The sequence below is a fragment of the Odocoileus virginianus genome, chromosome 27 (genome assembly GCF_023699985.2).
Source record: "Odocoileus virginianus isolate 20LAN1187 ecotype Illinois chromosome 27, Ovbor_1.2, whole genome shotgun sequence".
In the NCBI taxonomy this organism is placed as follows: Eukaryota; Metazoa; Chordata; class Mammalia; order Artiodactyla; family Cervidae; genus Odocoileus; species Odocoileus virginianus.
This window is the reverse complement of record NC_069700.1, coordinates 38,773,752-38,796,721: the sequence shown is the minus strand read 5'-3', so window position 1 is coordinate 38,796,721 and position 22,970 is coordinate 38,773,752. Positions and strand designations below refer to the sequence as shown.

Below are 22,970 nucleotides of genomic sequence, written 5' to 3'. Positions count from 1 at the left end.
TTTTACACAGTGAAACCAAGGTGCCATTGTTTTATTCCAGTTTTAAGTACTCAGTGGACAACTAGAGATGTAGAACTTGAAGTTGAGAAATAATTCAGGACTAAAAATACTGGTTTGGTCATAACCTTCAGGATGGTGTTAGCTGACACATTAAAAGTAGACTTTATCTCTTTGGGCAAAGTGAAGCTGAAAGAGGCCAAATAACAGAAGTTTGAGATAAATACATATATGTATATATATAAAGCATGTTATTAAATTATAGGCATTATATGTAACATACTATATTATTACATTATAAAATTGTACACAAAATATTATTTTACCATAAAATATATAAAACTGAATGCAAGTAAAATTGCATATATTGTATATTATATTAATATACTATAAAATTCTATATAATTGCATATATACATACATATATATATATATATATATATATATATAGTATGTGTTTACAGAAACAGTAGAAGACAAAGAGGTAGTAAAAAAGGCACATCAGAAAGTTTCCTAAAATACAAAGAGAAGGAGAATCAGTCCCATATAATTCAGCAGAAGAAAAAGTTTCATGTTGTAATAATGGGCCAACATTGTTAAATACTATAGTGTCAAATGCTGTTGAGATCTATCTAAGATGTCAAGAATGGAGAAAATCCATGTTTAGTATAATTAAGATGTCAGAGCTGACATGTAAGGAAATAGTTTCAACTAAGTAGTGGAGACAAAAATCTTAATATTATAGTTGACAAATGCATGGTGATATAATGATGGGAGTCAGAATAGGAGAGAGATTGAATGATAAGGGATTGGCAGGTGAAAGCAAAGAGTTTGTATATATTGAGACCAATATATATTTGGAAGGGGTATGTATTTGTCCAATGATTGACAATGCTGGTGGTAGAAAAACATCAAAAAGGAATGAGTGGTATAAGATGGTACTGGGCAAAGTAGGAGGCAAGTGCAAGTGGAGGAGATGGGAGGGGTTCAAGGCACCTTTCTACAGGATGTGAAAAGAGAAAGAAAATAGATGGAGGCATGCAATCATCTTGGGGTAAACTGAGGATTCATTTCAGGTTTGTGAGAAGTTCGTAAGTTATGATATCAGCTGAAGCTGGGCAAGATGAGTACAGAATTGGAGTGGGATACTGAGGAGACTAGACTAGTGAGGCCCCACTGGGAGCACATTAAGCACAGAGTCAGCAGTCTGGTAGTAAATGACTTGTGTTGCAGTGACGAGGACCCAGCTGATAGAGCATGGTCGTGTGAAGGGAAACAGAGTGCAGGCAGCGGGCGTGACAGGAGGAAATAGATCTGCTAGATGGGAATGTTAATTTAAGGAGAGGTTCCACTGAGCCATCTGTCTTTGTGCCAGTACCTTATTGTTTGGGGTATTGTAGCTTTGTAATATAGTCTGAAGTCAGGGAGCTTGATTCCTTCAGCCACGGTTGAAAATAGTAAGGAGGTTTCTCAGGAACTTAAAGATAAACCTACCATATGAGCCAGCAATTCCATTCCTGGGCATATATCTGAATAAAAGGAAAACTCTAATTTGAAAAACTACATGCAACCCAGTGTTTATAGTAGTACTTGCCAAGGTATGGAAGCAACCTAACTATTCCTCAATAGATGGATGGATACAGAAGATGTGGTATATATAAAACAAACTGTTACTCAGCCATAAAGAAGAATGAAATTTTGCCATTTGCACCATCATGGACAAACTATGGTGGGCATTATGCATAGTGAAATAAGTCAGACAGAGAAAGAGAAATACTGTGTGATATCACTTATATATAGAATCTACAAAATACAACAGACTAGTGAGTAAAACAGAAAAGTATCAGACTCACAGATGTAGAGATCAAACTAGGGGTTTCCAGCGGGGAGAGGGTGAAAAGGATGGGTAACATAGAGGAGGGGGAAAAAGGGTTACTATGGAATGACATGAAATCATATGTGTGAAACTTTTGAAAATTGTAAAACACTACAGAATTGAAAGAACCTTTCATTCAATTTTAAAAAATGGTAAGGAGATGACGATAGTGGCCCTGAAGTAAGAGATCTTTTTGACTATGAGTAAGACAACAAAGAGTGAATGGATTGAGAAATATGGTATAGAAATCAGAAATCAGAGGCAAAAAATAGGAAAAACACAGGATAACAGGCAATAATATTAGTGGAATGAGAGTAGCTTTGTTGTTTGATGAGTATTTTTCTGTGTTCTTGCTCCTCCAGTGGGCCATATGAAAATGTTATCCTCAGATTCTGTGTGACTCCCAGATTTTTAGATTTCACAAACCAATAAAGTTTCAAGTTTTACTGGTATGAAGTTGCCAGGTTTTATATTTTTTAACTTATTTTTGATAAATAGCCTCTAATTAAAATAAATTAATTAAAAAATATTTTTAACAAAATTAAAAAAAATCTGCCATATGCTCTCACTGTAACGTGCTAACATAAAAATGCGCTTTAATATAAAAAATCAAAAAGGCAAAACCTTAGAATAAGAAAATAAAGTTTCCCTAACAAAGCACATTTTGAAATTATATTAACCCCTGAGCTTAAACATATATGCACATTTGTATGTATCGTATGTATCTATCTATCTGTCTTCTGCTCTTATTGTTATATCAACATTGCTGTAAATTATTTTCTGTTTCATTTGTCACAAAAGCTCACATATCCACCCAGAACCTCAGAATACCTCTTTTCTAGGAAATGTAAATTCCCTTGTAGATAAAATTAATTAAGATGGGGCCATACAGGATTATGGTTTCTAAGATCTGTCTACACAACCAGATCACTCTTTAGGTAACCTTTGTGGGCTGGTCCATAACAATTCAACAAACTATTTCTACACCATTTGTGGCCCAAATCTGTCCTATAGAAAATCCTCAAATAGTTTTTGCTTTATTCAATTATTGGAATAAGAGCCCATCTCAAGTCACGTACTCTCCTTCCTTTTTCCATCATTGGAGAAATTAACCAATGGTTTCTTGTCTTTGACATTTCCTAGATGGGAAATGGAAAACTCAACAGGGACCACAGGACCGGAAAAGGTCAGTTTTCATTCCAATCCCAAAGAAAGGCAATGCCAAAGAATGTTCAAGGTACAGAACAATTGCACTCATTTCACGCACTAGCGAAGTAATGCTCAAAATTCTTCAAGCTAGGCTTCAACAGTTTGTGAACAGAGAACTTTCAGATATTCAAGCTGAGTTTAGAAAAGGCAGAGGAATCAGAGATCAATTTGCCAACATCTGTTGGATCACAGAAAAAGCAAGAGAATTCCAGAAGAACATCTACTTCTGTTTCATTGACTCTGCCAAAGCTTTTGACTGTGTGGATCACAACAAACTGTGGAAAGTTCTTCAAGAGATGGGAATACCAGACCACCTTACTTGCCTCCTGAGAAATCGGTATGCAGGTCAAGAAGCAACAGTTAGAACCAGACATGGAATGATGAACTGGTTCCAAACTGGGAAAGGAGTACGTTAAGGCTGTATACTGTCACCCTGCTTATTTAACTTACATGCAGAGTATATCATGTGAAATGCTGGGCTGGATGAAGCACATTCTGGAATCAACATTGCCAAGAGAAGTATCAATAACCTCAGATAGGCAGATGACACCACCCTACGGCAAAAAGTAAAGAGGAATTAGAGAGCCTCTTGATGAAAGTGAAAGAGGAGAGTGAAAAAGCTGGCTTAAAACTCTACATTCAAAAAATGAAGATCTTGGCATCCAGTCTCATCCCTTCATAGCAATAGTTGGGGAAACAGTGACAGACTTTATTTTCTTGGGCTCCAATAATCACTGCAGATAGTGACTGCAACCATGAAATTGAAAGACTCTTGTTCTTTGGAAGAAAAGCTATGACCAATCTAGACAGCATATTAAAAAGCAGAGACATTACTTTGCCAACAAAGGTCCATCTAGTCAAAGCTATGGTTTTTCCAGTAGTCATGTATGGATGTGAGAGTTGGACCATAAAGAAAGCTGAGTGCTGAAAAATTGATGCTTTTGAACTGTGGTGTTGGAGAAGACTCTTGAGAGTCCCTTGGGCTGCAAGGAGACCAAACCAGTCCATCCTAAAGAAAATCAGTCCTGAATATTCATTGGAAGGACTGATGCTAAAGCTGAAACTCCAATACTTTGGCCACCTGATGCAAAGAACTGACTCTTTAGAAAAGACCCTGATGCAGGGAAAGATTGAAGGCAGGAGGAGACGGGGACAACAGAGGATGAGATGGTTGGATGGCATCACTGACCTAACGGACATCAGTTTGAGCAGGCTCTGGGAGATGGTTGAGGTCAGGGAAGCCTGGAGTGCTACTGTCCATGGGGTTGCAAAGAGTCAGACATGACTGACCAGCTGAGCAACAACAAGATGGGAGTAACACGCCATCTACTGCAACCCCCAGCTTTAAAGAGCACATATCAAGTTCTCTGATGGACTCATTGATATCTGTAATTCAGTTTGACATTAGAAGCAGACACCATGCCCAGCTCTTCCCTCTGAAAAGCAGGGACCCTCAACACACAACAGTTTTCTCTATTTTTGACCACTGACTACTTTTGGGGTGAAGGACTTTAGGGATGATTAACTGTTATTTGTAGGCCTCCCTTGAAATATTTTACATTTGATGTCTGATATTTGTCATTTTAAGGTGTTGGTTAAAACTTCCACCTTTTGTCTTTTAACTTGTGATCCATTGTTTAATGTTTGCTTCTTCCTTAGACATATTTTTTCCTAACAAATGTATTCCCAGTATGGACATAATGCTTAACATATGGTACCATAAGATAATAAATACAATATTTATTGAATAAATGAATCAATGTAATTATAGAAGAACTATTTCCCCCCATTACTAAGTTTTAAAACTAAAATTTCATGTGGTATTTTAAGAGAAATATAGAGACAGATGGACAATATTCTCAACATCAATATCAGAGAAGTTTTATGCTAAAATAGTTTATTTTACACCTCATGCTTAGATCAAGTTTTCTCAAGGAGTGGATGGATGGCATGCCCATTAGATGACTTTTTTCTAAATTAGCTTGTTCCTTAACTATTTTTAAAAACAAGAAATCAGATTTTGATATTAATTTATTTGAAGAATTGATATCTGTAAAGTTGATTGATGGCTGATGCTAATCTTCAGAACTAGACTTGCAGGTGATAACGTTGCACATTCCATTTTTGATGTTGAGTTACTGGTACCAGTACTTTTCCTAAGTTAAAATGACATCTTGCTTATGTAAGTAACTATCCACTGCTACACAACAAATAGCTCCCCAAGTTAGAAGCTTAAAACAAAAGCACTTACTATTTCATAGTTTCTGTGGATCAGAAATCTGACCCTAGCCTAAGTAGATGTCTGTGGTTCGAGATCTCTCAAGATGATGCAGTTAACCTAGTGGTCATGGCTGTGGTATCCTCTGATGGTTTGATGGTGGTGGATGAGCTCACTCATGTGGCTGCTGGAAGCTCTCAGCTCCTTACCTCACAGTCCTCCCTATCATAGGCTGATGGGATGTCCCCTCAACAGGACTGCTGGTGGCTCAAGGGAGAGAGCCAGAGAGGGAGAGAGAGCTCCTGCAATGGAGTTATAGTTTTTTATGATGCTTACTCCTTGGAAGGAAAGTTATGACCAACTTAGATAGCATATTAAAAAGCAGAGACATTACTTTGCCAACAAAGGTCCATCTGGTCAAGGCTATGGTTTTTCCAGTGGTCATGTGTGGATGTGAGAGTTGGACTGTGAAGAAAACTGAGCACCAAAAAATTGATGCTTTTGAACTGTGGTGTTGGAGAAGACTCTTGAGAATCCCTTGGACTGCAAGGAGATCCAACCAGTCCATCCTAAAGGAGATGAGTCCTGGGTGTTCACTGGTAGGACTGATGCTGAAGGTTGAAACTCCAATACTTTGGCCACCTCATGCGAAGAGTTGACTCATTGGGAAAGATTCTGATGCTGGGAGGGATTGGGGGTAGGAGGAGAAGGGGACGACTGAGGATGAGATGGGTGGATGACATCACCGACTCAATGGGCATGAGTTTGAGTAAACTCCGGGAGCTGGTGATGGACAGGGAGGCCTGGCGTGCTGCGGTTCATGGGGTCTCAAAGAGTCGGACATGACTGAGCGACTGAACTGAACTATTGGAAGCAAGTGGGAATTACAAGTGGGAACAATGGGAATTACTTCTTTTTTTTTTTAAAAAAAAAAACATATTAATTTTATTATCTATTCAGAGTTTAAAAGTTTCCCAGAAACACAAAGAATATTTTAGATGTGAGATGTTAATTAAGACTATACAAATATATATAATCTTTACCACTAATATAAATTACTCTTTTGATTCTAACATTTTTCAAGATAGTGAGCTGAGTCTTTGTACAAAAATACCATATTTTTTAAATTTTATAATGTTGCCTTTGTGTAATGTCCATAAGATGATATCAATCTCGTGAGCATTTGTTAAGTAAAAAAGTCGTAAAATGTCAGCGATTTGATAACATTATTCTTTAAAAAGAATATCTAGTCTGTAAAATGACAGGCTTAAATACAGTTGCCCTAATTTCCAAATGTCTATTTTAAATATCAGTTTCTTTTACTTGTAAAAGCAGGTCAATATGCTCAATCCACATTTTCAGGAAGCAGTTGCAATTGAGCACAAATACAGAAGAAGCTATTTTAGAGACCACCTGTCATATTTAGGAAAACTAATGGCAAGGCTATAATTGTCTTGAAGAATTCAAATCTCTACATTGTAGAGCATGTAAAAATTCTTAACTTCAGTAATTTAAAAAACATTATTTGGCAACTTGCACATAAATTCTTTTTATTATTTCAAGCAATATTTGAGAGTACCGCAGTGGTGATAAACAGAGGAGTTATTCCTGAAATCTGCTTATAAATTTTTCTTTGAGAAAAAACACCCTAAGTTTATTGAAGAGAAACTTGCCATAATATTTTGCAGAGATTTCCAACACTTCCTTTCTGCATGTGTTTCTCACTTTATATTTTGTAGTGCCTTTGGGTAGACTTCCCAGGTACATCTTCTAGTTCATTACTTTTTCTTTCAGTTGTGTCTGGTTGGTTGTTTAAATCATTCACTGACTTTTTAAAAAATTGGTAATTATTAAAATTTTTTAAATTTAATTTTCCCCCTAAATCATCATATTCTTTTTCAATGTCCTGCTTTAAAAAAATTATGATTTCTATTTCTTCTGTTATCTCTTTTGCCATTTTAAGCATATTTTAAAACAGTCTATTTCAGATGCCTTCACTTCCTCCAGGCTGGCATGGGTAATGCCTCTAGCTATTTTATTTAAGGATTCCTGCTATTGTTAAGATTGTTTGCTTGTGCAGTTTGCAATTTATGATTTTTAAGTTCTCTTCAGTAAAGAGTTCCTTTGTTGGAATACTGTGTACCTTAGGATATGATATTATATACTTATGTTTGTTCAATTTGTTTCACACTAGTTTTTTTTTTTTTCTTCGTAGACTTGAGGATTTTACTGTCATCCTTGGAGATTCGGACATGACTGAGTGACTGAACTGAACTTGGAGATTAGTATTGCGAAGTCGTTTGTTTTAATTTTTTTTTGTCAATTTAAAAAAATTTTAATGAGGCTTTCCATAATCACACTATTTTATTTTATTTTTTTATTTATCTTTATTAGTTGGAGGCTAATTACTTTACAATATTGTAGGGTTTTTGTCATACATTGACATGAATCAGCCATGGATTGTTTTAATTTTTAAAAGGGAATATTGTTTTCCTAATTAGATCCTCAAGCAAAATCAAACATCCTTGTTATTTTTCCTGTGTCTTTATCCCTCTCCTCTAAAACAAGGAGAAGCCATCACTCGGGGTTTCCCTGCTGGCTCAGCTGGTAAAGAATCCGCCTGCAATGAGGGAGACCTGAGTTTGATCCCTGGGTTGGGAAGATCCCCTGGAGAGGGGAAAGGCTAGCACTACAGTATTCTGGCCTGGAGGATTCCGTGGATTGTATAGTCTATTGGGTCGCAAAGAGTCAGACACAACTGAGCAACTTTCACTTTTCTACCACTCAGGAGTCATTCTTCCATTCTCCTAGCTTTTTATAGGGATCTCAGGTCCTTCATCTAAGCTCACATATATCCAAGGTCATGTTTTCATCCCCAATAGACATTTAATCCATTGCATCTAAGAATGAGGTTTCATTTGGGTCTAATAACCGCTTCAACATCTACTGAGTCACTTTACAAAGCTTTTATTTTACATTTCTTTGTTGCTGGCTCTCAGGGATTTCTCTTTCTTTTCTTTAAACTCAGGAAAGAGTGTTAGCTGCTCATTTGTTTCTAAGTCTTCCCCACCCCATGGACTGTAGGGCACCTGGCTCCTCTGTCCATGGAATTCTCCAGGCAAGAATATTGGAGTGGGTAGCCCTTCCCCTCTCCAGGGGAACTTCCCGACCCAAGGATTGAACCTGGGTTTCTTGCACTGCAGGCAGATTCTTTACCATCTGAGCCACCAGGGAACTCATATATATATTTTAATTTTTATTTTGATTATATGTTACATACTGTTTTTCCACTTTTATAGCCAGAGAACTGAAAAAAATAGTATAATATATCGTTCAACTGGGCTTCCCTTGTGGCTCAGCTGGTACAGAATCCGCCTGCAATGTGAGAGACCTGGGTTCAATCCCTGGGTTGGGACGATCCCCTGGAGAAGGGAAAGGGCACTCACTCCAGTGTTCTGACCTGGAGAATTCCATGGGCTCTATAGTCCATGGGGTCTCAAAGAGTAGGACACGACTGAGTGACTTTCACTTTCATCACTTTCATACTGTTCAACCAGTTCTTTTCTTACTTTATTTGTTAAGTCTGTCTACTCTTCCATTCTTTATTTTCCTTGTTTTGTCCCCATGCTTAGAAAAACATCATAATTTCAGATCCTGCCCTACATGAAATCTATGTCTCCATGTAGCCCTTCATTTCTTCTCACCCATCAATTATTCCCTATATGCACCTAGGAACCCACTGTATCATTTCTTTTACCCTATAATTTAACACTGTATACATAAAACACTTATGGGTGAGAAGACATAAATCCTTCTAGCTGAAAGAAATGCAATTAGTGATTTGGGGAGTTTGAGTTTGTTATTTCAAAATCCTGTCCCGTAGAGTAGCGGTGTGGTTTGGTACAAAGAGAAATAAAAGAAATATTCACAACAAAAGTCCCTTTGTGTTTTTCATTATTGGGTCATTACTTGCCATTTTTTTACAAAATAAACAGGAAGAATTGTTTCCAGGTTTAAAGTTCAAGAATTTGGGGACAAACTTGCAAAATGGATACTGAAATGCCTAAAAAATAAAGGACCAAAAGAATAAAAATCTAAAGATAGATATTTTCATGCTAACAGAGAGTTACTACTATTTCTAAAAGCTGAAAGTATGTCTACATATTTTGACTGAAAAGAACTAGCAGTGAACTCCTGCAACTTTACAAATTTATATAACCAAAAGGTGGCAGTGTTCCATTTGGTTTCCTCCTGAGCCTCATTTTTCTAGAAGTATAATTTTTAGATATATTCTGTCTCTAATTTACTTTTAAAACTAACATTAAGCAATATTACTATTGTGACATGTGCTAGAAGATAATTATGATTGAGAAGAAAAAAAATTTTTTGACAACTTGAGCTTTAAAGGATTCATCGTATAGAATAATCTGGACAGCCAAAATAAAAAAGATAGACATTTTAAAGATTAACCTATCGGTGAGTCATATCTTAGATATTTCATTTGTTTTTTGCTTATCTCTTTGGTCTACTGTCTCTTAAATGTTGATTGATTTTATAACACTGTGGAAGACTGCTTCATTTCCAGGTCTCACAAATTAATGAGGGAAATTAATGAGGCTTTTGTGTTTACAGAAGACAATATGTTTTCATCCCCATGATTAAAAAATTTCTTCAGGAAGCAAATAATAAATATTTATGGCCACTGACTGATAGGTTGAAAGTATATGCAAATATATTCTTAAGCTATTAATATTACAATGAAAGCAACTACAATAAGCAATTGAAAAAGCTTTCAACCCCAAATCCTAAATCTGCTCCAAAATCTTAAATGAAAGCTTACATGAGGCAAAAATTCTTTTATGAGTGTATCCTGGCAAGAATTGACCTAACAGTCAATTATTATAAACAAAGTCCAGCTTTCTTAATTAAAATACAAAATATTGGCTGTCGTTCTTAGCCTGAAATAAGTTCTGTCTTAAGGAGACTGCAATTATGGTGGCGCCTTCTATTGCCACTGGTGGTCAGAGCCTGTCAGTATTTGTATAAAACCCTCTTTTTTAGAACTTTGCAACAGTGCTGCGGATTGTTACTTCCTTAGCTAAAGTTTGGCATCAAAATTCTAAAACAGAAGTTTAGGAATTTTGTTTTGAGTTTGGTCTGAACACCAGAAAACTTTCATTTTTATTCTCATAAATGTTCGGGGAAAAAATAAACTCTTCTATTTATTATGGTTACATTTTTGGACTTGGAGATTTTATCTCTGTTCACCTACTATATATAAAAAATTATAATTGGTTATATTTGGCAAATAATACTGAATATAAATTAATGAAACATTCATAGTACTTTTCACTTTAAAATGACTTTTAAAGACAGCATTCAGGTAGTTAAATAACAGCTATTTTTAGTTGGTAAACCAAATTAGTTTTTATACCTGATTTTATCAAAATAAGTAAATATTTCTTTTCCAGTTATCTGTGTTAGTGGCAAAGTCCTTTTAAATGACTTGGCTTATTCCTTTGAAGCTCATTTACCATCTAACCTGAGAAAAAATTTGTAGGACAGAACAGATTTGACTAATTTTTATTCCATTTTCTTCTGAGTCCTTATTCAGTTGAAAGAATGCAAGTGATAGTAAAATTGACTCCGGTTTGTCAGTGAGAAGAGGACTGAAAGTCATGAGCTGATTTTTTTTCTCGTTGTTTTTATATTATGACTGTTTTTTTTTTTTTTCCACAGAGTGTTTCTCTAGGTATTTATACAATTTAAAAAAGTAAAACTGTCTTTCCAACACAAGAGCACTACTGTTAAAAGCATGTGTTTCTAGGTTCTTTTGTTATAGCTCATTTGTCCCCCTTGACTAGTGATGGTACAGGTCACACTGGCATAAGAAAACGTTCTTTAGGAGATAAGCATTGGACCTTTTGTGTATTCAACTGCAGGATAAACTTTGTTGTGATGCTTTGTCAATGTGAAACCCTTGTAGACCAGTCACAACATGGACTATAGTTGGACTGCAGCTACATGGGTCAGGTAATTAGATGTGTAAATACCTACTTACTGAACAGCCACTGTTGTTTACCTACAGATATATGCTTAGTAAATCCTTTTGAAACAGATGCATGAACATTCATTCTATTGGGTATTTATGTGCCAAATGCTGTGTGCAGGCTTGGAGGAGGTGGTGTGGGGTGGGGGTCTCACGAGACATGAGAAGAAAGCCCTGTCCTCCAGGAACTCGTCACTAAGCAGTGAAATCTAATGGTAATTGGCACTTACCATTTATTATGTGCCAGGCCCTATGCCAAGTCTTTTTATACTTATGTACTCATTTAATCCTTATAAAATCCTGTGTGGGAGGAAATTTGATGAACCCCATTTTACAGATCTGGATACTGAGACAAAGTCTGGTTACACAGCTAGGAAATAGTGGAGCCAGGAATCAAATTCAGTTTGGTTTCTGAGGCTGGGCTCTTAATCACTGTTTTATCTTGCCTTTCCAATGATAACAAGACACAGATTAATTCTTTCCCAAAATGTGCTATTTGCAGACCAGTCCTAGGATGTGTTTTGCAAAACAGTAATCAGCTCCTTAGAAAAATGGTAACATTTGCTTGGAAAAGACTGTATACTATAACTCCTCTTCATAACCAGCACTATTAAAATACCTTTGCTTATTGTATTGCTAAATGCTTTGGGTCATCTCTCTGTAAAGGTGTGAGAATTGTCAGTTCATTCTCAATGACAGAATTCTGAGTAGTAAATGTAGTGTCACTTTTTTTTTTAAGGTGAAATAACTGAGGAACTTCCCTGTGATTCAGTGATTAAGACTCTGAGCTTCTAGGTCACAGCCTCCATCCCTGGTTGAGGAACTAAGGTCCACATGCCAAGTGGCACAGCCAAAAAAAAATTTTTTTAAGTTAAAAAAAAAAAAAAAGATGAAGTAACTGAAGCAGGGGTGTTGACTGAGCTTTCTTACCTGGAACAAAGTGGGCGTCACAGAGGCCTCTCCTGGAATTAGTTCTGATTCAAAGCCCGATGCTCTGGGGGAGGAGCCTCTCCCCAGTCTTCCATCCACAGCTCTCTGTCCAAGTCCTCGGTTACGTGTTGCTAATCTGAGTCAAAGTTGAGCATGCTAACTCTTCCCATCTTTTCACTCACCAATTCCATTAACACAAGCAGAAAACCTCAAGGTAGATGTGCATTTTACATTTTCTTTCTTGCACAGTGAAGGAGCAGTTAGCCAATCAAAGCTCTTTTTTTTTTTTTTTTTTGTCCACTGCCCTGGGATACTAAACAACCAGAGTGGAGAATGATCAAAGGAAGAGGGAAAAGAGGATATCACCAAGGAGAGAGAGAGACTTCACGCACTTTGAGATGTTAGGAGATTGTGGATATAGGTAACCGTAAAATTCTTGGCTTTGCCTATCTTTGTCTCTTTGTAGACATCACAATCTTTGTTGAGGGAATGATCTTTCTATAATAATTCTTAAGTGTTTTTCTTCCCACCCAGTGATTCAGTAGGAATACAAACATTGTCTCCATTTATCAATGTACATCAACCAGTGGAAAAGCTTACAGATGGAATTCTTTTTTTGGGGGCTATGTGGCCATGATGAGTTATGAAATACGTCAACATTTATGAACCGTTATTCATGTAGTCTCTTCTTTTAATGGACTCAGTCTTACCCATGGTAAGGTTTTTTTTCTTTGTTTTCCCCCATTTCAACAGATGAGGAAATTTAGATTCCAAAAAGTGACTCCTTTCTGTTTATTTTCTAATTGGATGATTCCAATATGACCTTCCCAAGATCATTCAGACAGTTAAAGTGGCAAAACCAGAATCTGAATCTAGGTTCCTGGCTGACATTCTCGGAGCATGAGTTAAGTGACAAAATATAGTGGATCCCTAGGAAAACATTCAAGCATCCATTCAAGATGACATTTGGAATCTTGCCAAGAAAATAGCATACAGATTACAGGCAGTGTGTTTTAAGCTCATGCCCTGCAGTTATTGATTTTAAACTTATAAGTGGTTCCAAATAATTCACTACTTTGTTTTGGTAGAGGGATTATGCCAACAAATTCCCATACAATCAAACATCCATTAACATCTATAGATTTGGGAGAGAAAAGCTCAGGGTGACTGACCTACTCCAGACTTCCAAGGAAATAACTTTTGCAACCTAGAAAACACTTGAAAAGCTTAAGGAGTCTTGAATGCTGCATTTAAGTAACTCTGTTTAAGGAAGGGATCTTATCAGATTGATCTCTTCCTAGTGAGTCTTTCACTGATTCAGGAAACAGGTTTGAAAATTTATGTAAATGAGCTTTATATCTACATATAAGGGATTCTTGGATTATGTTAGAAATTATATATGCTCTGGCTTAACTTTATTTCCTTAAAATAATTGGAACATATAATTGATAAGCATTATATCTAGATAATTTTATAGAAAAGTATTAAAAGAGCTTTTAAAAGATAATATTAAATTATATCGCATGTATAATCAAAGCCTCCTATTAAAAAACATGTATCTCATGTCAGAATATATATAGACATTGAGACTAAGAAATTCACCCATTATGTGAGGTATGGACTGGCAGTGAGGTATAATTTCTGTAGCTATTTAGATTATTTTCTAGTATTTTCACTGTAATACTGAATACACATTCAAAATCATAATTATTATTATTGTTTTAACATATTAGCCAGAAATAATAGAAATTTGTGAATGTAAAGTATTTGTATCTGCATCTGAAAACACTGATGTGATGTTGGATTGACAGGCTGGAAAATTTGCTTCTGGTTCTCCTAAAGCAGCCTAAAAGTAAAGTGAGTTTGTCTGATGGGAAGAATATTATTATACCACTATTTGATGTTATCACTGCCTTGCTAATGAACATGCAGTGATGGAAAATGCAACTCTTCTAGAGGGAAGAAAGAAGTGGAGATTAGGAAGGGGGGAGCAGGATTACCCTGCAGGAAGAGAAAGGTGGTGAAAGGTGAGAGATAAAGGAAGCAGTCACACACTTGAAAGAGAGTTCTAGATAAGGAAACTAGGCAGGATAAGGTTTTTAAAAATGGAGACACCGAGATAAAGAGTTTATTGTAAAATGGAAGAACAAAAGATATCAAGAGAATGCAAGGGTGACAAAGAAAAAAATCAATAGCTTTTAAATATAGAAAGTATCTGGGAAAGAAGACCACAGAAGCCCCAGTGTCAGAGGGAGCTTCAGAAATGCCTGTCCTGCTCCAGAAGTGCAAGGGACTTCACACGCAGGCACAGAAGGCACACAGCTCTCCAACAACAGCACGGCATATTCAGAACTGGAGCTACCGGGGATAGGCGTGAGGGACATCTGCTATGGGATTTAAGATGACTTTTTTTTTCAGTTGAATTTTAAAGAGTCACATCATGAAGCAGGCCTTGCGATTCACCTTGCATTATAATACAAGAAGGAACTGGAAATGCGAGCAAAGAGGAAGGTGTGATAAACAGACACCATTTTGAAGGATATATTCTTTCTGTCTGTGTGTCTAAGCAATTGCATTTTAAGCTCAGCATTCAAGTGTAAATATTTAAGGAAATCATTCTAGAAACAACTAACCTCCAAATTTGGAAAGATTGGAGACTGTGTGTTCTATTCATTGCTATAGCGGATGCTTAATAAATTGTATTTAGTATATAAACAAGTGCAAACGTTTTTCTGGACGCAAGCATTGTGTATTTCCGTAAACAATTTATTGCTTACCTGGGAATCTTAGCAGCAATCAAAGAAAAATAAAAAACCTTGTTCTAATTTGGACACTCTATTATGATACTGAAACATCCTCATGTGTGTAATGGGTTGGAAGTTGCCAAGACTATTTGTTAGGGGTGCTTAAGTTTGGCTGCTTATTCATCAATATTAAAAAGAAATACTAGTGCCTCCTTAAGAGATATGATTTAGTTGGTCTTCTGGCTTAGTCATACTAATGACTAGTGACCCAGTCATTAGTATTTTTTTTTTCTTTTTTAAATTGAGGCATAATTGACATACATTATATTAGCTTCAGATATACAACATGATTCAATATTTGTGTATATTGCAAAATGATCATTAAAGTCTAGTCTAGTAAGATCTACTCCCTTAACAACATCGGTAGTATTTGTCAAAAGTTCCCTCTGCTCCCCATTTCTGATTATGTAACCTGGTTTGAGAACCTTTGTGTTACAGGGTTAGTGTTATACACTTACAACTTGAATATTAATCATTTTTTCCATTCTCTTCATTATTAGTTATATTTCCTCGTCATATTATGTCTTAGGGAAGAGTGTGTATCCTCTCATGATGCACAATAGGAATGGGTCTTGGGTGACATATAAACAGCCTTGTTGTTGTTGGACAGTTTTTGTGATATAATTGGGGCTAATTTGTGAGGCTCTAAATTTATCCTACAACTTTACCCTAAAGCTACTGATGAGGATGCTATGAAATAGTGTCTATTTCCTTAAAAAAAGACAATATGGAAAAGCAGGACTGTTTAGCCTTCCCAGGTGGTGCTAGTGGTTAAGAACCTGCCTGCCAATGCAGAAGATGTACGAAATAGGGGTTCGATCCCTGAGTCAGGAAATCCCCTGGGGAAAGCATGGCAGCCCACTCCATTGTTCATGCCTAGAGAATCCCACGGCCAGAGGAGCCTGGCAGGCTATAGTCCATAGGGTCACCCTATGGAAGTGACTTAGCACACACACAGGGCTATTTCGTTAAAGCACTACTGATAATGTAAGTATGGTATCAAGGCACATTTGCATTAGGTAAAGTAATTTAAAAATTTCCTTTGAATTGTCTCATTTTGAATGTATCGATGGGAAGAACATTTATGGGTTATATCTTCCATGGAGGACTAAAGCATCATTTGTGGGAATTATAGGGATACACTGACAGTCATGCCTTTCATTCATCTGTGAGACTCCTGCAAATTTTGAATTGGTTAGTATGTTGGTGAGATACTTCTAGAGTCTTCCACCTGCTAAAGTGTGAAGGATGGAAAACATGGGTTGAAAGACTTTGACTTTTGGACACCCCAAACTGCTTTATGAAATGCCTCTTCCTCCCTCCAGGTGGGTTCAGACTTCACTCCCTCACAGGGTGTGTCTCAACTCTCTAACCCCAGTTGAGTCTTGGCAGGTGTTACCTGTTAATGTCTGTTAAACAAAAAGCAGTCCCTTTCAGGGCTTCTTGTAATATGTGTCATAAAACAGCACCCAAACTCAAAACAAATAAGCCATTACAAGCCAAAGGCATGAGGTATTAATTGACAGGAACAGAAGTTGCTATTTTGGGTGAAGGGCCACTTTAATTCAATGGGCACTCACTTCATCAGAGCTCCCTGTGATGATAGACCAAGATATTTTACAAGTGCTAACACAATTCATTGTTGTTTAGTCATTAAGTCACATCTGACTCCTTTGCGATCCCGTGGACTGTAGCCCGCCAGGTTCCTCTGTCCATGGGATTCTCCAGGCAAGAATCCTGGAGTGGGTTGCCATTCCCTTTTCCAGGCAATCTTCCTGACCCAGGGAATAAACTTGTGTCTGCTATATTGGCAGGCAGATTCTTTATCATTGAGACACCAGGGAAGCCCTAATGTGACTCATTATATGATGCTTTCCGATGTTTGCACTCTGATTCTTGGCTGTGGGATGAGGCCTGTAATAGGCTAGTTTCCTTGCAAAAGGAGCCTTTGGTACTGTAGGTGAGCCTTCCTATTAAGAGATAGAGGAAGTTGTTGATGAGTATATCTATGCTGCCGCAGCAGCAGCATGTCTATGAATCCTTACAATTTATAATGCTTCCAGACTATACTGCCCTTTAAAAAAATCCCTGAAGTATTGTTCATCTTTGTTAAAAACTCAATTGTTCAACAAATATTAATTGAGCTGCTAATATGTACTGTTTAACAGTGATGAACAAAAATTCAGCACCTGTTTTTATGGTGCTTGTATTCTAGCTAAACTCTCAAGCAAAAAGTGAAATTATCTTTTGAGTAACAATAACATTTAAATAATAATTTTATGCCCTTAAATCAACTGAATCTATAAAACATGATTGTAAGCTTTTTGAGGACAAGTATATTGTTTGATTTGTTTTTACTGTATATGCAAAACAGATAATGCATAAGTCATATATAGGCAATCAATAAATGCTTGCTGGATTAATAAATTATTCCAAATGTTCAGTCGTTGTGAATGAGTTTTTAAAATTATGAAATGTGCTCTATAAATGAAATTATTCTTTCATGGTTAACTAAATAACAGCTTAATGCCCAACCTACCTATTTAAATAATCTGTCAATTTGGATGACAGATAAATCCTCTGCCTTAGTAATTTGACTTACCAATGTCTTGGGGTCAGTTAATTGGAGTCTGTTTGTCAGATGAATCCTTAGATCAGTATTTCATTAACAGTGTTTCCTTTCTAATGATTAAATGTTGGTTTCTTCCTCCTTAAGTAACTTCCAGACTACCTACTCTCATGAAATAAAATAAAACAATCTTAGGAACATGGACTAATACCAAAGGGTATTGATGTATCTTTTGTTTGCTTAAAAATATTCAATAATGTCACCATTCATTAAAAATAATATACCAACTTAAAGTTTCAAATGTTTTGGGTCACTATCTTTTATTACTCACATCCAATATTTCTTTAACAACTATTAACCGGGCAGAAGGTGGAAGCTATATCCACAATTACCATCGCTTTTGGGTTATTGCAGGCATGTCCAAGTCAGATGGAATGAAACAGAAAGACCTTTCCATAACCACACAGATTTATAGATACTGCAACCTTCTTTAGAAAGGCTGGAGAAAATGGATCTGTCTACTGAATGTTGTCAGTTTGCATATCTGTGGACTAAATGTGTCCAGTTTTTGTGAGGGATAGAGAAAAATGAACAGGAGGAAAGAGTGCGGAAGGACTTCTTCCATGTATTCAATCATCTCTGTTTCCAACCAGAAGGACACTTATATTAGCATATACTCCAGGCAAAGACTACGCTGTGAGAGGTGGGTTTTTACAAAGGCCCCTCTTGGAATGTGCTTATCTTTAGGAACAATTCTTGTGATGCCGTGGCTGTTTCTCCTGTCCCAACTTCTTCCATACTGAATATATTTCTTCGGTCTGTTCAATGACTTATGCAACTTTTAAATATATGCTCTGAAATTTGGAACATTTATACATTGCCATTGCAAAATGCTTAATCTTCTAAATTGCCCTCACGTACATACACACCCACCCAGAAATCCCAATGATGTGGCATGACACCTTTACTTTTAAGTCAAAACAAATTTAGCTTTTCGCTTGGTGGTTAGCATTTCCCCTCTCTTTCTGGCAGTTTTTTTCTTCTTCTTTATTTTCTTTCCCTCTTTACACATGTTGATCCTTTTGAAAATGAATGTTTGCCAAATCTAGTCTGAGTTGGAAGGGAGGTGGGGAAGAGTGGATATGAAAAGTTCTGACTAAGAACGCTAGCAACTGATTTCTAGTCTAGAGGTGGGCTCTGTGCCTGGTGAAGCAATTAAACTACAATTATACTGATTGATATTATAAATCAGACTTTGGGAAAATGAGTTTGGGGACTGGTGACACCTAGACTCATTTTTATTTTTCACTTGATTCTTAGGGAGAAAAAATCAGCACTTGTGGAAGATAAGAGTTGTTTCTTCCTCGAGGGTAGCCAGTTTTCACTTGTGACTCTGAGCTGTGCTCTCGAGACAGGAAGCAAATTCATAACCTTGACCATCTCTTCTAAAATGTAAAGAGAAAAACTGCAGTATCCTTTATCTGGGGGCATATTAAAGAAATGCAGAGGAGAAGGTTTTTATCTCCAAGTAATTGATTTGAATCCTCACCTTTGGCCAAAAATTTCTTAGTTTGTTTTGGATGTGAAATCCACAGTTTCAAGTTTAGTGGTTTCAGTCACTTCTTACTGAAATGGTATTCTTTAATTCACTTTCAAGCTGCACTACTGCTATTCATGGGATAGCTATGTTATAGTACTGTATCATGTATGTCAGTATTTGGGTCTGCTCCTGTGGCATGCTACTTGGCTGTCAATAAAGTATTTTCAGTAGGGCAAATATTCAACAGCATCATCAAGCTTGAATGCAATAAGTTTGTATTAGAAAAATGATGCAGACAATAAGATTCCACAAGTCCTTTTGGTATCTTGCCTTCACCAATAAATTGTAGATTTATGAGAAATATGACTTTGCTTTAAAGTTGATTTAAACCCTCAGAGGAAATATTTACAAAGAAACTAAATAGGAAACCAGGCACCTCTAGGTAAAGGAAAAACATTAAAATTTCATAATAGTTTGAGAATTTGTTTGATAAATCTACACTGGTATCAGAATATTCTCCCAGACAATGAAAGCACTGTGAGCCCTAAGGTTAAGGGAGAGCTTCTTAGGAAAATTATAGCTGCGCAGAAACATTGTAGACTTCCAAATTTTAAAGGCATTAAACATAAAGGATAAACACGCACTTTGCTCATTTCCCCAGATTAAGTGTGGCGTGTTAGAAAGGTGTGCACTTTCCCCATTGTACCCATCAAATTTTGAAAATGCAAATCTGCAAGTAGTCAGAAAGAATATCTGACTTCTGTTTATTTGCATGGGTTAAGGCAAACCAAAATACTGAGTACAACATATGGGAAATATCTAATTTGTAAATCTGCTTATATTTCGACTAAAATGACTTGAAAGTTAAGAATCATGACACCATATCTTAGGCTATTTGTATTTCAAATGTGCTGCATTAACTAGAGAAGTATGAATATACTTCGCTGCTTAAAATCTTGATATTCAAAGATCACTAAAGCCAGGCTCTCTCATCACCATTATTGAATTATTATAACTATGGCTTTGGGAACTAGAATATATTTACTGATGATGAATTCTCTACTGTATTTTATTCTGAAAAGATCTGGCTGTCATTAACAAACAACAAATTAACCTTCATTTATGAAACTTCCTTTTTTTTTTGTAAGAAGTAAACTTAAACAACTTGTAAAAACTAGAAACAACCTCAAATATAGGATAGAGACATCTCATGTTAATTCAGCCACAACCTGAGACTTAATATAGAAATGTACTAAATGTGTACTGCTAGAAAAAAAGATCTGAAAGGGTCCTCTATAAAACTGGTGACCAAATTTTCAGTCTGCTGCTTGAAAACTGGCTTTCCCCCACTAGAACTTACATGCCCTATGCACCCCTGTGCTGTGTGAGATGCGTGTCTATGAAATTGTGAAAATGGAGGCTTTTCTGGTAGCAAAGGGGTTAAGTTCTTTTTGCTTTACCAGTTTCAAATTACAATGAGAAGCCTCTTCTTTCCCAGCAGGGTTGTGCTTACATTACTCTTTAGATCTCCCTTGAAGAGGGCTGGTATATTTGTGTCTGCTGGAGGTGGAATTAACACTAAGAAGGAGAAAGAGAGTGAAGGGACTTACAGGAAGGTTTGCAAGTAAATTCAGGAAAACACATTGACTTGAATAGTACAACCTTGAGTCTTATTTTACACTAAGACGACACAAAAGATGTTAAAGTTATCACCAAGCTGCCGGACAAATATATATTCCAACACCAAGGTGCAGATCAGCATAGATCTGTGATTCAGAAATCAGGATTTATCTTGGAAAGAGCTCAAGGGTTGAGAAGAACTCAAGAGCAAGTGAAGATCACTGTGGGAACTACAGTTTATTAGAAGATCAACTTTCGTTCATTCCAATACCAAAGGCCTGATTATCATATATTGATATAGGAATGCATAGGTCATCTGATCAAATAATATTAGCCGCCTTCTGCTCCATCCATGCAGCAAAAGCTCTTAACAACTGTGGATAATTGGAAATTCGAGTTTCAGCTTTCTTAGAAATAACTACTCTTGACATATTTCAAAATACTGAAAATAGAGCAGGAAAATCAGTGAGGATGTGTGTTCAGAAATGTCACTGTCACTTCAGAAATGAAGAATAGGTAAACTTGTTTTTCAGCTACTGGGAAAATATACCTCCTAAGAACTTAGAATTTTTTTTTTTTTTTCTTTCTGGTAAGAGGACAAGAAGGACTAAAAATATCAACTTTTGCTTTTGGACAAAAATGCATCTGACTGTATTTTTACTTAGGGGTGTTGTGGGTTTCCTCTGGAGCTGCTGGGTTCTAGTGGGTTCTGCGAAAGGAAGTTTGGGAGACAATCATGTTCACTCCAGTTTTATTTATAGAAGACTACGGAACCACGAAAGACGGGAAATACAGAGGGAAATTCTCTCTATCTTGGGTTTGCCTCACAGACCCAGACCATTTTCACCTGGAAAACAAGCTTCCTCTGCACCTCTTTTTATGCTGGACCTGTACAACGCCATGGCCAGCGAGGAGAACCCCGAGGAGTTGGAGTACTCCGTGAGGGCGCCCCTGGCAGCAGACTCCCGGGGAGCCAGGAAGGGCTCCCCAGCCTCTCCCAATGGGTACCCTCGCCGCATCCAGTTGTCTCGAGCGTCTCCCCTGACCACCCAGAGTCCTCCGCTAGCCAGCCTACATGATGCCAACTTTCTGAATGATGCTGACATGGTCATGAGCTTTGTCAATTTAGGTATGTTGTTCATTTATTTGTTAATCTATGTTATTGCAAAGTGGACGTTTTCCTAATGGCTAAGTAGCTGCTTGGTAGGTGGTCATGTTTATGTAAAGTCATTTTCTATAACTCTCCCCTCCAGCTTCTGTTTCCTTTTTTTCGTTGATGTAATATAAGATTTTGCCTTAGGCAACAGAGTCATATGTACATATATATATTATTTTAATATAAATAGTTAAAATTAAACATGTGGTTTGGGTAGATTTGGGTCTTCTCACGTCTTGTTAAAATTTCAATTTTGTTTAAATGTATGAATAAACAGGCAATAGTCTAAAGAATTTATGAGGACAGCTAATCTATGAGTCAAATAATAATAATAATGCAGGTATTTACAGAATGGAAAGGTAAAAGTGACATTCTGAACCTTTTTTTTTTGGTTAATAATTTAAAAAGCATATAAATGTAACTTAAATGCCACTTAAGAACTCTAATTTCAGGGTAGAAACTACTGCGAAAATATTGATGTGAAACTAATTAAGATCAAATAATATTGTAAAAGATTACTATCAGAGACTATCAGGGACAGATTCTGAAATTCTGTGAAAAATATTTTGGAAAAGAATTTTCAATCTAACATTTTTTTTTACTAGAATGATTAAAATACATCATACTTACTTGATTTTTTTCAGAGGCAAGAGAAATGTAAAACATGCTATGATAGTCTTTACCTACATAAAACTTTCCTTGTCATTTAAGATAAAAATATTTCAATCAGAAATTATTTAATTAACAAAATTCTTAAAGAGTAATTTTAAAAATTATATTCTACTGAGTGCTGATACTGACAATACCAAAAAATTGATCTTGACAATATCAAATGATAAATTAATGCCTTGCTTTCATCTTGCAATATTATTAAAGAGTCTTCATTTTAAAATGATTTTACAAGGGCTGTGATTTTCCTTAAATTTTTTGGTAGCCACTGAAGGTAAAAGTTTGCTATCTTTAGACACTAAAAAAAGAAACTAAATAGAATCAACAAGTGTA

At 36.3% G+C, this 22,970-nt stretch overlaps 1 protein-coding gene across 1 annotated transcript in view; it reads left to right on the top strand.

Annotated features, from left to right (window-relative positions):
• Nucleotides 1–20,718: 20,718 nt before the first annotated feature.
• The window catches only part of BMP5 (bone morphogenetic protein 5), a 138,947-nt gene continuing 136,695 nt past the window's right edge, over nucleotides 20,719–22,970 (top strand). Inside the window, exon 1 of the mRNA XM_020879742.2 lies at nucleotides 20,719–21,941. Coding sequence (XP_020735401.1) covers nucleotides 21,452–21,941 — 490 coding nt within the window. The 5' untranslated portion in view covers nucleotides 20,719–21,451. The remainder of the gene's footprint in view (nucleotides 21,942–22,970) is intronic.